Here is a 16,085-nt window from a genome sequence, read left to right as displayed (position 1 = left end):
GTAACCAGAGTGCCCTGCTGCTGGGCTGCTTCTGGTTGTGAGCTACACCCAGCCTGTGACCTGCGTGCTGAAGAGAATGAAGCAGGTTTTCTGATGCGTGTGCTCCAAGTATATGCTTGTTAAATAGCACTGTGACTCATAACCTAAAAGCCTGCTGACCTGACTGTGCCACCAGAGTGCAGTATCAGCCTTTAGAAGAGAATACCACCTTTCTTGCATGTGCACTTCCTCCCTTGCTGTGTTCAGAGAGAGCACAGGAAAGAAAAAACAAAGTAAAAGTTAAGGAGTAGAAAAACCTCAGAGGGAAAAACTGCAAAGGAAAAACTTCCTTTTTCAGCAAACTGTGAGCTGAGTATCTTCCTGCATTTAGTTTCTAGTGTCAACCTTTATAACAGAGAGGGGGGGGTGTCTAATCCCTGTCGTTTTCTCCTTTCTTTGTCTCCAGCTGTTACTGTTTTGTTTCCCTCTTTCTTCCATTTCTCTTCTGCTGGTCCCTGTTTGTCTTTCTTTCTCTGGAACCAAATGGAATGTTCCCAATGAAATATCTGGACCAGCCATCCCCTGCAATATACTAGGGCTCTTTCCAGAATGCTTTTAGAAGCCAGACTTGTTTGAAGAGACAAATAGTGGAACCTCACAAATTCACAGTCTGATAATCTGTGCAGCATGGCTGGTACACAGAAAAATCTCCAACCAGATGAGATTTAAATCAGGGCTCTTCTGAGAAAGCTGTCATACTGGTAATGAGATATCATTGTTTTTACAGAATACACTGTCGATAGGATACTTCATACGTTATTTAGTTACTCATAATTATGAAACAGCATTTGTTAAATAAATAAAGGTACAGGGTACATCTCATGACACATTATCCTGGCTCATTTACTGTGCTGCTTCCCCTACTTGCTAATCCATAAACTGTAGCCATTTGCAATGGGTCTTCCAGTTATGAATATGAAATAGGGAAGTCCTATTGCCCCTTTGCACTGAAGGAAATATACCTGTTACGTGTTTAATGTTTCAATCTCTTGTTTTGAAAGGTGTGTGCAAAAGAGTTTAAAGACTTTGTGGAGAGACTTAAAGAGAAATTCAGTTCAACCCTAGGGAATCCCAAACTCGAAATTCCAGATACACTGCAGGAGCTGTATTGCAGGTATTTTACTTAAGATGTTCTCATGTCATACGCAAAGGTGAGATCAGGACCAGATATAGAGTCTGCTGTCAAGAATTTCAGACTTTTTGGAGCACCTGGAATCATGGTATCAAAATTTTTTCAGTTTGGTTTTCAAAGAAAAGTTGTTCATTAACATACATGTCTGAAATCACGATTCTACGTTTTTAATTACTCTCATCAGTTCACCAGATATTAATCTGCATTCTATATTGAACATTTTTATTATAGTTTTCATTAATGTCGTTCATATTTCTATTAGAGAAAACATTTTGAGTACTTGGATAACTGTCACAAACCACTTACTGTTTTGCACAAATTATGTGGCATGATTTTACACTGGGATTTGTAGTTGGTGTCTCCATTAAATAATAAAAAAGAAGTATTAATGTTGATTCCTAAAAGAGTGGACACATCACATCCCTAGTTGCTGTAATAGTAATACTTAGCACTTATATGGCACTTTTCGTGCATAGATTGCAAAGCACTTTACAAGGAAGGATAAGTATCAGTGTGCCCATCTACAAATGGGGAATTTAGGTAGCCAAGCATGAAAATGTTGGCCTTATCCTCTTTGTGTCCCAAAGTTAGTCACCTCATTAACTTCCCTGACTGCTCATCTGCAGAATACACTGGGACTGAGAACTAGACATTCTAGCACCCAATGACATTTAAGTCCCTTCCACTCCTTCACATCAGGGGATGATAAGAGCAGATGCTTTCCCTCTCTGATACAAAAATTCTCTCTCTTTCCACACACCAGCCCTGTAGACAGAAGTATTTTGTATCCACAGCATAGACAGTGGCTCCAGGCTGCTTCCTCCCTATGTGCTTCAGTCTGGATGTGGACAAACAGCTTCTTGGAGACAGGGGAATTCATCTCCACGGCTCTTTCAGTCCTTGACACCTCTGCTGAGGTCTGCTAGGACAGGTGGTTCCCCAACATTGTTTTAGCAGGTTGTGTGTCAAGATACACAATGATAAATATCAGCCTTCGGCGTTTCAAGGGTTAATATAAAATCAGGGGCTCTGTGTGTGATACAGGGCATACTATTTTCTGTATTAAATGTTTCCTTTTTACTCTCTCTTAACCAGGTTCAGAGTTTTGGCCATTGGAGATGAAGCAAATCAAAGCATCAAACAGGATGCTCTCAACAGGTGAGGGAGAGTTAGAGGCCTTTCCCATTAGAGCTTGGGAGTTAAGTTGCTTGTGTTAAGTCTATAGGCACTTTTGATATAGGCTACAGAGAGGATTCTAAAACTCAACAAAGCCTTTCACCAACTCCCCATCAACCCCTTCCTCTCCAAAAGCTTTAGTAAACAGATGGATTCGCAGCATGCCCTGCAACTCAGTCAGGTCCAAGCTGTTTCAGACCAAGAGGCAAGCTGGTTCGAAAGCTGAGGGCCTCACACACAGATCAATCTACCATCCACTCCCTCTCTTTTTAAAATCTGTGGCAGCAGTTCTCAGAAAGTGGGTTAGGACTCCAAAGTGGGTTGGGACCCCATTTTAATGGGGTCACCAGGGCTGGCTTAGGCTGGCTGGGGCCTGGGGCTGAAGCCCAACAGGGCAGTGGGGCTCAGGCTTTGGCTTTGGCCTGCCCCACGCAGGGCAGCAGGGCTTCAGCGACCTCAGTCCCCCCTCCTGGGGTCGTGTGGTAATTTTTGTTGTCAGAAGGGGGTCACGGTGCAATGAAGTTTGATCTATGGGAATCCAACTGAAGTACCTTCACTGATTACAGCTGCAGCGGTATGTCATGAGGAGAGAGGCAACATATCAAATAAGTTGGGTTCCGGGCCATTTAGGGCTTTGTTGGTCAAAACCAACAACTTAAATTCTATCCTGAAATCAGCGGGCAGCCAGTGCAGATCATGGAGCACAGGTGTGGTGTGCTCCCATTGCCAGCTTTACCAGCTTAAGCTTCCACAATGACTTGAGGTGTTTATAAGTGTGCTCGTGACCATGGTATCAGACCACCCCATCTTCCTGCCACAGCAGAATTTCCCCTATTGTACGCTTACCAGAGTTTTGTCCAGTTTAGTTTTCTGACTGCCAAGCAGGGGGAGACAGTTCCACAGCCTGGCCCACTTCATTCTCAGGAAGCCTTCTCTGGATATTCATTTTACATTCTCTGTTTCTTAAATTCATCTAATTAGTCCCAGGTCTATCCCCAAATTAATCTTCTCCACCTAGTCTAAGGAATGGAGTCATAAGTAGTATTACAGTCCCTCTTGTTTGTAAAACACTGTAGACGAGGAGTGCCTATTTCTGCAGCTGTGGCCTTTGGCAGAAGGGTTTCATAGGCAGCAGTTAGGCACTAATTCCACCTGTATTATTAGGCTGTAAACTGTCTTGGAAGGTCCCAAGCTTCTGAGCAAGTATAGAAGAGAGAAAGGGAAGTTTTCTCTATCTGCTAATTCTCATTCAAGATCTATAACAATCCAGACCCTCTGGGAATGTTGGTACCCAATGTTTATTGTGAGTCATTTAAAAAGCTCACTGAAGTGTTATGTTCGTTAAAGTATGGTGTCAATCTGTTTTCGTTATGCATATGGCTTCTGAATCAGCCAGATGAAGGATGGGAGATGGCTAGATCCTTCTATGGGGGTGTGTGGTGATATCAAAAACACTAAGAGTTCGGTCTCCATGGGCTGATTGGGAGGAGCGACGATCCAACTATCCTGGCCTGGTATAAAGTTCTTGAAAAAACAAAGTGTAGCACGTAGGGAAATGTCCCCATCTCGTTAGGAATTCAGATGTAGCAACGTTGTGGCTAACTGTGTGTGTGTGTGCGCGCGCGCGCAAACATTACAGGCAAACACTCCATTTAAATATTACTGTGTTAGTTTAATGATTGGGTGCTTCATGCTCAGAATGCCTTGAATAACGTAATGTGATTGTTTTCTTTCAGTATCTATGATATACACTTCCTAGTGCTCCAGAACCTGATTCAGAGTACTTTGGCACTCTCAGATAATCAAATGAAGTCCTGCCAGTCATTTCAGGTACCGTACGATTTTGCTTTTATTTCACTTTTTCTGCAGCACGTTGTGAGGGAAATAACAAAGTTCTTCAAGTTTGTCAGAATGGATCCCACTGTAGGTGCGCATGTGCCTCATGCACACACAACCTGATCTATGTGACTAGCAGTGTCCAGTGGGGCCACACGTGTCCTGTACTACCGTATGTTCCCATATAAGGGCATAAAGGTCAGGGCAGTTGTAATGCTCCTTCAGTTCCCTCTTAAAGCCCATGGCCATGACCGGGGACTTGTCCTTTGAGGGCACAGAGCTGTTCATCAAGAGGATGAACAACACTCTGCACTCACTGAATGACTCCAGTGCTTCCTGCACTCTCTGGGGACTTACACCTCTCCTTCATACTGCAAGTTGTACCATCCCCAGCCACGGCTGAGACAGCACACACCATCTTAGCGCCCCAGGCAGCTGAAATAGCGAGCCAAAAGGCATGCACCATACAACATGAGGCACCAACCTTCCTCTTCCCTGGCAATTCACACAGCTGCTTTGACACGTCAGCAGATTTGATAAGATAGTTGAGAGCTGCATCAAACCAGGTCTAGAGAGAACATAACCTTCGGAAGCCACCTCATCCCATTCAACTGGGTGTTGTCTGCCCTGACAGCCAAAATAGATGGATTTTAGAGATCATTGCCCATAGTTTCCCCATCCCTCTCCAGGGACCCTTCTCATAAGAGCCTATTACAATCAGCAGTGTGGTCTCATTGCTTCATCTAGGAGCTGTAGAGGAGGTTCCTCAGAGTATAGGGGTAACGGCGTCTACTGTCGGTATTTCCTCATTCCGAAGGACGAAAACCCTCTTTCTTCTATCTTAGACTTGAGCAGACTGAACAAATATGTACATGTCTCAGGTTCAGAATGGTAACACTTTCCTCCATCATTCCATCGCTCCAAGCTCAAGACCAGTTCATGGCTCTCAACTTGCAGAATACGTACTTCTACATAAATAATTCCACAAAGATCATTGAGTAGTGAAAATGCTGTGATCCTTTTAATGATGAGAAAAATAAAGATTTTTTTAAATTTGGAATCCTAACAGGAGCTGATCTCAGTATTTATCTTTGAAATTGTTTCAGCGTAACTACACCTGTATTCCCCTTCCTCCCTCTCTCTCTCTCTCTCTCCCCCTTCACCCCTGTGATCCACTCCAGGAGTTCCCAATCAGATCTCAGGTCTCCTACCATCACCTGTCTTTGGGTAGGGACCCTCATCCAAGTCCCTTCTGATTGGAGGGTTTAAGGCTGCACAGCTCCATGCCTTACACTGTTATATCCCCAGCAAGCCAGACTGCCTAAAAGCCAGCTTGAACCAGTATATGCAAGCCTCCCCAGGAGGTGGTACCTCTCTAGAGTTGTTTAGTCTCAGTGATTCACTTTAATCACCTCCCACTGTTTTTAGTTCCTGTAGGAACTGTGGTAACCCTCCTCCATGGAGAAGAACACAATCATACGTAAACCAGTCATAACTTTAATAAAATGAGGTTCCCAAAGATATTACATGGGACTGTGTCTGTCATGGCATACCTCCACATAGATAATTTTGCAAACATTTGAAGTGCATTGAAAGTGCTGTGTGATCCTTTTAATGAGAAAAACAGATAAAGAATTGTAAAGTGCAATCATAACAGGAGCTGATCTCAATACTTACCTTTGAAATATCAAACCGGCATTCTGTTTACAAAGTTCTATAGAATTTGGTTCACATCAGTGGAATTTACTGGTTTCGGTTCCGAGGAAACCCTGTAAATGCAATAGAAACGTGTATATATGTCCTTAAGCTTACGTTCAACTGTAAGTTCTGATTTTTGGTTTCATACTCAAAATGTAACTGTTCATGCAGACTTGATTACCAGGGCTATTAATTCCAAATAAATGGTTTCCTAGTTCTTAGCAGGATCTGCATGCATGCAAACCGCCATGTAAATTGAATGGAATTTGTTTTGCCTCTTGAGCAAACAAGTGAAACTGTGTTATATTTGGGTATAAATTTCTCCATAAATAGCATACCTCATAACATAATTTGTTGTACGTGATAGTGACTAGATCTCTGGAAAAAACACAACAGAATAGAGAGCTAATGCTTGGTATTTATGAGGTCAGTACCTGAGATTACCCATAAAGCTCACTCCAGTATCTCAGTAATGGCTATCGTATTCCCCCCCACAATAGCATCTGGACATAGGGTTACCTAGGGAAGTGGTGGAATCTCCTTCCTTAGAGGTTTTTAAGGTCAGGCTTGACAAAGCCCTGGCTGGGATGATTTAGTTGGGAATTGGTCCTGCTTTGAGCAGGGGGTTGGACTAGATGAACTCCTGAGGTCCCTTCCAACCCTGATATTCTGTGTATCTATGACATACAGGGATGACTTCACTCTCAGTCTAACTTGCCTTGAGTCACTGTTCTGATTTGGATGTAACATTGCTCTACAGAGCTGAAGAATTTCTGATTTGGGCTGCAATATGTGGATTTTTATTAACCTGTCCTTGCTGTAAATCTGGCATTTAAACTGTGTGTGTTGCAGACCTTTCGGCTGTACCGTGAGTACAAGGATGACATTCTTGTGAAAGCTTTCTTAGAATGTCAGAAGAGAAGTTTGGTCAATCGCCGTCGGGTTAACCATACCCTGGGTCCAAAGAAAAGCCGGGCTTTGCCCTTTGTGCCTATGTCCTATCAACTATCTCAAAGCTACTACAGGTGAGTGTCCAGCAAAGTCTGCTGTACTGTATAGAGCTACCGCAGTAATGTTTCCAAACATGCTTTGCATAGAGGATAAAATACAGAACTCTGTTACTTAACAAGGAATAGAAACCATGAGAAACTAGAAGCGAGGGACCAGATCCTCTGCTATGGCTAAGGAGCACACAGCAGGAGTTGAGGGTGTAAAGGTGGTTTAAATGTGCGCCTTCAGCTAGTCCCCAGGCTTAGGTTAGAATAGCTGAAATGGCAGCTGGGGGATCATCAGAGAATTATAGGGAACTAAGCCTATTTTCTTCCAGCCACGCCCCTTGTGCTGGAAACTGCATTAAGGAGAGGGTAGTATAAGAGCTGTTAGGCCAATGGAGGGTTTTTCTTTGCGCTGGGATGCTTTGCTACAGCCCGGAACATAGACTGTTGCATTTCCTTTTGGGGGGTTTTGCTGTTTTGTGGGGATTTCTGCCCAGTAATACAAACCCTGTATAGATTCATTCAATTGTTTTTGTGTCCAGAGTCTTCACATGGCGGTTTCCCAGTACAATTTGTACAGAATCCTTCCAGTTCCTAGAGAAGCTCAAGGAAGCTGGAAAATCAGACGAACCCGATAGCTTTTCATTCAAGGATCAAGAAACCAAAGATTCAGCAGGCATGCTAGCTTTTCCTATGGATGGCCCCGGAGGTCATTGTGTAGCAATTCTTTCCCTGTTCTCCCTGGGTCTTATTTCTGTGGATGTGAGGATCCCAGACCAAATAATCGTGGTGGACAGCACTATGGTGGAGAATGAAGTCATCAAAAGGTAAACATTAATGCTCTGATCCAAATAAGGGCTGTGTATAACTTGCTGAATGAAATTGACAACAGACAGGGGAATATTCTGCTCTGCATTTCAGCACATGCTTTCCAGTGGCAATGTTGGATGTTTTCAGGGAGCATCCTGAAGATTTAACAGCACTTGTTAGTCTTTCATCTGAGCATTGGAATGTGTTAACTTCCACATTACCCTGGAAAAACATGCCTGTGGTGAAGATAGAATTGCCAAAGACTTCATCACAGTTTTCAGAGATAAGCAGGGCAGCATAGCCTAGCTGTGCCAAGTGCACATGCTCATTGCCATTGTACCAACCTAACTGTTTTAGGGAATTACCATGTATTGTTGTTTTTGTTAGGTTTTCTATGTGGGTTTCAGCTCTGCTGTGGAGATTCATGTTGTGATTTGTGGGAAAGAAACTGTCTGCATGGTATTTACACTGTGCACTTGCTGTGGCTCCAAAGGATGGGAAACCTAAGAAATAATGAGAAGGCCAGGCAGCTGGTGGAAAGGAGAGCTCTGCCATTAAGTGTTGCTAATAAAATCATTAATATACAGCATAAATCCAGGAAAATAATCAAATACCTGAATATGGGATACAAAGGCATACTGTGAAGGAACTAGGGAGTGATGAACACAATGGAAACCAGATACAGATCTAGCCCTCTATGGGGGGTGAGGCATCTCAAAGCTCCATAATGTAGCTGATGAAATGACCATGTAGCCTGACTGTTCAGTAGTTGGAGCTGATGCATTGGGATTGTTTTTAAAGAATTTACAGATTAAAAGCCCACAGAAAGGGGAGTCCCTCTTCCAAGCTTTCTTGCAATTCCTTTTTACTGTCTGGTTCTAAGCATTTCATTCATCCAGGCTACTATGAACAGCTCTACAGCAAAGCAGTCATCTATGGGCTGTATTTTGAAAATGACTAACATCCTGGAGTGCGGGGCAGAATGTGATCTTTCTTGATGTTGTGTAATAAAAGACCTTATTGCAAAACATACATTTGACTGGGTCAGCAACCTCATTTCTGAATTTCCTGATTGTGGTTAAAATCATAGCTGGAATGTTGCATTACTGTAGTGTTGTGTGTTCATCATCGATCCTTTTAATTGATTTAGTTTAAATGAAATAAATTATTGAAAAAAAATTTCTTGTTTTGGAAGAAAGTGGCAAAAGATTAACAGTACATTTCCTGCAGTTTGGGAAAAGATGGTCTTGATGATGACTATGATGAAGATGATGACTTGGATGAGAGCTCTGGAAACAAACGGAGAATAGAGGTAAAAGCTCGTCAAGCATCTCATACCAATTACTTACTCATGAGAGGGTACTATGCACCAGGAATCGTCAGCACACGCAATCTGAACCCCAACGACAATATCGTGGTCAATTCTTGCCAAATGAAGATCAAGCTGAGATGTGCCCCAATGCCAGGGAGGCTCAGTACCTCAGGTTAGTTTCTGTATGTGTGTAAAGAAGTAAAACAAATTGGAATGGATGTCATTCTGTGCTTGCAAACTCAAGGGAATGGAGGCAGTGTTTTTATGCAGTCTCCTAGCAGGATCATCTCCTTTCATACTTATAAAATATCTGATTCTTCCTGTATTCTCATACTACTTATTGGGCTATTTCATTCTTCTGACTCTAATGTAGTTTTATTAGTGCACCTTGCTTTGATCAGCTTCCTTGGTAACTTAGCTCCTTGTGTGTATCCCACTTTCTGTGCGGTCATTAAGCCAAACATGCCTGCTACTTGGTGAACCTATCAGTCCCTTTCCTAATTTTAAAACCTCTTTTGTGTTACCTCCAAGTTTCCTCTTCTGTAAGGAGACTGAGCCAATCTCCTTGAAAAGCTCTTTGGGACAGGGACTCTCGCTTATTTTGTATTTTATACAGTACCTAACACAACGGCGCCTGATCTGGCTGTGGCCTTTAGACTCTGCTGTAATATAAATGTTGTTAATATTCAGAACTCTAATTCTTGAGACCTGTCATCAGCTGTACTCATTGTTTAGTATCTGTGTCTAAAAGCTGCAGCCAAGATCGGGGCCCCATTGTGCTCAGAGCTGCACAAACACAGAACAGGAGACAACCTGAGTAGGGAAGACAGACAAAGAGAGGGAGAAAGGGAAAATTTATCTCCATTTTACCCACAGGGAACTCTCAGGCAAGGAGTGCAGTTTTTCCCATGGTCACACAAGGAGTCGCGGGATCTGGATTCAGTCCTCAGCTCTGCCAGAGTGCTGGTCTAGTGCCTTAACCACAAGAGTGGTGATGGTCTTTGCTCAAGACAGATGTATCCAGGAAGGATTTCTTGGTTTGTAATGGAAGGCCTGCTGCTGTCCCTGCCTATGCTATTCACATCTGTCACAACAAGAATCTGAAAGTCCCCATTCCTGAAGTCCTGTTACCATACAATCCCTGTATGGGTCAATCAGGTTGCCAGCTCATTGCAGTACTTTCCCGTTCCTCTTGAACACCTGACTTTGGCCATCAAAGGAGGGCAGGTGTTACGTCACAGTGCCCAATAGGGCTATCTGTAAACACCAGAAAAAGGAAGGTGGGAGCAAAGAATCAATTAAGAATGGTGTCATATCTGTCCTTTCCCCCACCCCCAGCATCCTGGACCAGAAAAGTCACTTTTGAAAACAGTGTGTAGTTTGGAGCTAACTGATAAAGAGCCTCTCGTTCAGGCAAAAACCACTCAGACAGAGATGTACACCCTATTTATACCCAGTTTTCTAGTGTCTTCATGGTGGCGTGACCTTTCATTCCATGTTCTTTATCAGACTTGGCCAATAGCTTTCTACTCTGCATTGGCTTCTGTCACTCATTTCTACCAAAGGAGTCACTTCTCCAGAGTCTGTCTTTTTGCCCTAGGCTCTCCAGTTGTGATTTTACTGACCACCTTCAAAGACATAGCAGAACACTCTTAAATCTGTTCATTTACAGGTTTTCCCAAGTCACCCAGAGCTAGAGAGAGAGAGACTGCAAGAGTCCAGTCTCTCCTTTGCTGACATTTCATACTGGCTTGGGGTTAGAGCCTTTGTAAGCCAACTTGATGGTTCCTTTTCTGCAGCCCATTTCATACACAAGTTTGGAGGGCATATAGAAAAAAGGAATTTGCAGTGGTGAATATGGAACATTGAGCTATATTTTTAATTGAAGAGTTTAAGAAAAGACTTGTTGACAGAGGAGCCTGGAAAGATTTTTGATCCTTCTGTCATCCACTGTATGGTAACTTTAGTACAGGAAGATTTTGTCTTTATCAAGACTAATACTCTCATTCTGTTTTACTTTGCAGTTCCTTCTGTGGTTGATAACATGGCTGTAGGAATCTCCTGCCTCCCTGATACTTTTACCAGGCTGCTAAAAGTCCAGGAAGCGACTTATGACGTAGATCAGTTTGTCCTCCAGTGTACAGAGTGTTATGGGTATAGCTCCAAAGATGTATCTGCTGTCCTGGAGATCCGTAATGCTATTGAGGCATCCTCTTCCTTCGGGATTGACAAGGCAGAACTGGGCAAACAGTTCCACTGCTATGAAGAAGCTGACACCGAACGCACCAGGAGTTTACAGCAATATATTCAGGTTGGTTTGCATCTCCATCACCATATATATGTGAACTCCATAGCACTCTTTTTGAATAGGAAGGATATCTAATCCATGTGAAACACATGTGAACAGAATTACTTCCTCTGTGTGATAAATTTAGTAGTGAGATTCCCAGTCAACAACCAATGATCATCTCACCTCATACATCCTGTGTTTGTCTCACTGAAGACCAGAAAATATGGTGGCACTAAATGAAAAAGTTGGATGAGTGACTGCACTCACCTAGGGCACCATGGTCAGTCTCTAAAGTGCACAGGAATATTTCAAATCTTTGCTGTAGTTTCAGAGGCAATTAAGCAACGGAGCTATTCCCTTTTTTAAGTCTATAGGACAGGAGAGTTGAAAAGGGACTGAGAGTTTGGCAAGGCACTCTTGCAACTGGTTACAATAATGGGAATTCCAGGAAGTTTTGATACATACTGGTATTCCACAGTGCTACCTAAAGATAAAACTTGTTTCTTTTTCAGGACCTCCTTAAGATGGAACAGGTGTTAGAAGTGGGAGGGAGCACTGTACGATTGGTTGCAATGACATTTGCCAAACCCTGGCTGTTGTATTCAGTGTGTCTGAAGAATAAAGTTGGTGGTGCTGGTCTGCAGGGCAAAGACTCCGTCACTCACTTGGATTTGCAACAGAACTCTCAGCAGCCAGAGCCAAAGAAAGGGGTGGCAACTTCAAGGGAAGAGGGACAGCCTGGCAAAGTCTTAAGACCTGTTATCAGTGATGAAGGACCCTCAAGGAAAAGATTCAAGACTCAACATGGTGGGCTTCAAGATGGCACTGAAGTCCATCAGGACATAAAGAGCTGTTCAGAAGGAGCAACTGAAGCAGCCCCTGATGCAAGTTTAATTGAGCCCACGCAGGTGAAAGGGGTGTTAGTTGCACATGAAGGAATGGGTCCTTTCAGAGGCCAGACAGGACACTATGTGCAACATCCTGTGCACGGACCAGAATCTGTCACTGGTAAAGATAAAGAGCAAGATAAAGCCAATTCTGAAGAACAAGAGACTGCAGTAGATGATAGTGTTGCAGCTAATGAGGAGGAAAGGCAGATGCCTAGCTTTGAACATACAGCCAGAGATACAGCATTGAACATGTCGCTCGATGATGCATGTCACCCACAGGAAAGTTCTGAAGTCTCTAAAGGTGCATAGGAGTTTTATTCATAAGGGATATAGACTAGTTCGCAAGCTATACGCTTATACCTGTAAATTCACTAGTCCCAAACCTCATAGCTTCGTGCTATAGCAGAAAACAGACACCTCTCTTACTGCTTTTTCATTAATAGTGAATAGTGATTTATGGCAGTTAATATAAAATCTGTATGTCCTTTTTTTTTTTTTTTTCTGGTGCTCATTACATGTTTTCTGATCTTTCTTCAGAAGATTCTTTGACAAATCTACCCCAGGCAGTACGGGAAAGGTGAGTAAAGAGAAGTCTGTAGAACCATTAAATAATAAGCATATCATGCTTATATATGCAATCATTTAGAAAAATACCATGTATAATATAATACAATATATTAGCAAAATAACAACTACAAAAGCAGATGTGGAAAGTGTACACTTGGCGATAGTGTAGTGTAGTGTAGTGTGTCTCCAATTCCTTGGTGAACCCAGAGTGCATGGAAGGACTCTGGAGACGGACTCACTGTCCTACCTCGTCCTCTTCCTCTTGTTACTTCAGATTCCTTGCCCCTCGGCATGGCCATTCAAAATGTCTCTGGGGCATGGGCACTTCTGAAAGTCCCCAACATATTATAAACACTAGAAGGAACCTAGTGTTTATAGGAACCCTAGCCTCTGTTTGTCGGAGGGTGGAGATGGATGGCAGGAGAGAGATCACTTGATCATTACCTGTTAGGTTCACTCCCTCTGGGGCACCTGGCATTGGCCACTGTTGGCAGACAGGATACGGGGCTGGATGGACCTTTGGTCTAACCCAGTACGGCCATTCTTATGTTCTTAAGGAACAGAAGTAATCCTCTCCACCCCACACTCAAATACACTTAATGCGCATTAGGCCCTGCTCCCCAAGTGAGGGTCTAGGGCTGGGGGTCAGGACCCCTGTGGGGGTTGCGCAGTTATTACATGGGGGGTCGCGAGCTGTCAGCCTCCAACTCAAACCCCGCTTTGCCTCCAGCATTTATAATGGTGTTAAATATATTAAAAAGTGTTTTTTATTTATAAAGGGGGGGTTGCACTTAGAGGCTTGGTATGTGAAAGGGGTCACCAGTACAAAAGTTTGAGAAACACTGGTCTAGGGAATAGAACAATATTGGAGTGGTAGATTCCTGTCAAGAACCTGGCCATCACCTCGAAGATGTTAAATTAGGGGACTCAGTACCTCGGCTGATCTCTGCTGTTGACACACAACACAGAGAGAGGAGTCTTGTGTAGCCTTGTAGGGCATTAAAGAGCCGTTTCCTTGAATTGGACCCATGAGCAGAGTGAAAGCCAGCATCATTTTTGGGCATGGATGTGAAGTGCACCCTGTGACACACTCTGGCCCTGTGGTTTCAGCAGCAGATCCAGATATATCAGAAATGCAGATTGTATTGAACTAAAAATCATATGAAATGAGCAATCCAATCAGGTAGGCTTCCTGGCAATTATTTGGTTTATTTGTTACTACCCCCATAATCTTTAATGTGCTTTAGAGTTTTGTATTGTCAGCTCAACTTCATTGCAGAAATGGTAGGAGGTGAGGGCAGTTGGGACTGTTGGTACCTGGGAAGGTGTGTGCGCTGGGGAAGGGACAAATCTCTTCTTTCTTTGTCCTTTGCAGCCTGGTTTAGAAGTTGCTATGTATTTGGGGTATGAGGGACTTGTTTTTTTCCCTGCCCCAGTAACTCTTGACAGTAACCAGCTCTCCCACTGCCTTGTCCCAGTATTTGCCAGTGCATCCAGCAAAAATAGCCAAGCACGTTAGCTGGGCACTTCTGCTTCATTGATTGGCACTGAGATGGTTTATGTTAACAGGCTAGCTGCCTTTCCCAACGAGTCAGGGAGCACTCTGACTTAGCTGTTGCTCATGCATTTCCTAAGCATTCCCACTGGTGCTATGCAGTAACCATGATATGGAACTAAAGCCCCTTGCTGAAAACACACATTACCTACCTCCTGCAATGTGGTGGGAGGAGCCCTAAGGTAGAGTTTCCATCCAACGCACGCACACATTTATTTACTCAGTTCAGCTCTGGGGTCAAACCACCATGGAAGCTGAATAGAAACTAGCATTGGTCTCCACGCCCACTGCCAGATTAAAAACACTGTCACTCACCAGCAAACTGGCCATCACTAGGATGCTTTGTTGTGACAAACTCACTCCCAGATCACTCTCAAGGGGGTATGCCTAGCAAGCAGTACTTCTGACCCTGGGACTCTGGTAGCTGGGTGGAACATTTATTTCAGGAGAGCCCTGCAGGGACTAAGGACAGGGATCTGCAGCCCAATGTGTTTGCACAGAATCACAGAAAGATGATATATGAGAGTGCTATTATTTTTGCTTCTCATATGGGTGCTTTGCTAGTGCAGGGAAACGGAAGAGACGCCTCTATTTAGCAAGCAGTTTGCATTTTTCATTTTTAAAACTGAAACTGACAAAGTGAAACTTACTGTCCCTCTGCAGGGCCTGTGAGAATGTCTGTTTCATTGGGAGGCCGTGGCGAATCGTGGACGGGAATCTGAATAAACCAGTGTGTAAGGGAATGATGGAAGCTGTGCTCTATCACATCATGACAAAGCCCGGCATAACGGAAAACACCTTGCTGCAACATTATGTGGGGGTTCTTCAGCCTGTTTCTGTCTTGGAGATACTACAGGTACGTTTTTATCAGATGTTGAACGTTATCCTATTTCAGCCTCTGTTTAGTGTGACTGTCCCACTGGAGTGTTACAAAAGAGTCTCACCTGTCCACACCACAGGAACAGACTCCCTTGTTGGGAGTCCCAGGGGAGAAGCCAAGAACTGTGAATGGACCGTGGAGACTGAGTTCCCGTCTCATGCCTTGAACAGGTTCATCTAGGCCAGGGCTGGGGTGTGCTGGCTGGTGGGGTTGATAGGAAATGTGCCCTGCCATGCCTGTTCTTTGAATTATTGTGGTGCTTGGTAGCAACTGCACAACTAGGATTGCCTTCTAAAATGGGCCTATTGGTGTGAAATGTCAAGCATGGCCTGGGTCGGAACCTCCAGGATCCAGAACTGCTGCTTCGTCATGGGACAGGAGCCACAGGAGTTCCACGCAATCCTTTGAAGCATTCTGGTGACCCAGTTTGGGTCCAGACCCACGGGTTGAGAAACCCTGATCCAGACAACATCCAAAATCCACTCCCCCTGACAAGGACGCTAAACATGTAGACTTGTTGGGAAGGAAGGTCTTCACATCCACTAGCCTTCTGTTCAGAATAGCAAACTATCCTGTCCTATTGGCTAAGTATGACTATCTGAACTATTCCAAGATCACAAACTGTAGAAAAGCTGTCACAGCATGACAGAAATCAGTTCCAGGCTCTTATTGAGGAAGGTAAGCTGATGGCCAGAACCGCATTTCAATCAGCGGTTGATGCAACGGACATCTCATCAAAAAAGCCTTTAGTAAGCCTTTTGATACTGTCTCACATGACCGTCTCATAAAAAAACTAGAGAAATATAGCCTAGACCGGAGGTTCTCAGACTGTGGTCCGCGAGCTCCTTTCAGGTGGTCCGCGGATAGTTCCCTCTATGGTGCGCGCCTGGGCGGTCGCACACAAG

General features: G+C 43.8%; 1 protein-coding gene and 1 long non-coding RNA gene across 6 annotated transcripts in view; one reads left to right on the top strand and one right to left on the bottom strand.

Annotated features, from left to right (window-relative positions):
- The window catches only part of GTF3C1 (general transcription factor IIIC subunit 1), an 81,289-nt gene that overhangs the window by 62,843 nt on the left and 2,361 nt on the right, over nucleotides 1–16,085 (top strand). For 4 of the 5 annotated variants that reach the window (XM_008162546.4, XM_008162545.4, XM_042861571.2 and 1 more), the window contains 10 exons: nucleotides 1,041–1,153; nucleotides 2,267–2,329; nucleotides 4,084–4,177; nucleotides 6,734–6,906; nucleotides 7,419–7,703; nucleotides 8,917–9,170; nucleotides 11,023–11,309; nucleotides 11,801–12,479; nucleotides 12,716–12,755; nucleotides 14,964–15,156. In XM_008162546.4, the coding sequence (XP_008160768.2) occupies nucleotides 1,041–1,153; nucleotides 2,267–2,329; nucleotides 4,084–4,177; nucleotides 6,734–6,906; nucleotides 7,419–7,703; nucleotides 8,917–9,170; nucleotides 11,023–11,309; nucleotides 11,801–12,479; nucleotides 12,716–12,755; nucleotides 14,964–15,156 (2,181 nt within the window). The remainder of the gene's footprint in view (nucleotides 1–1,040; nucleotides 1,154–2,266; nucleotides 2,330–4,083; nucleotides 4,178–6,733; nucleotides 6,907–7,418; nucleotides 7,704–8,916; nucleotides 9,171–11,022; nucleotides 11,310–11,800; nucleotides 12,480–12,715; nucleotides 12,756–14,963; nucleotides 15,157–16,085) is intronic. The other variant, XR_010591156.1, reaches the window with a different exon arrangement.
- On the bottom strand, nucleotides 3,999–6,734 carry LOC135974034 (uncharacterized). The gene is made up of 2 exons (XR_010591161.1): nucleotides 5,861–6,734; nucleotides 3,999–5,201 (listed from the first exon to the last, which is right to left on the bottom strand). It is a non-coding gene; the product is annotated as an uncharacterized LOC135974034 (long non-coding RNA).

Source organism: Chrysemys picta, chromosome 10 (genome assembly GCF_011386835.1).
Source record: "Chrysemys picta bellii isolate R12L10 chromosome 10, ASM1138683v2, whole genome shotgun sequence".
NCBI classification, from domain to species: domain Eukaryota; kingdom Metazoa; phylum Chordata; order Testudines; family Emydidae; genus Chrysemys; species Chrysemys picta.
Note: the sequence above shows the minus strand (reverse complement) of the source record. Positions and strands in the feature narration are given on the sequence as shown.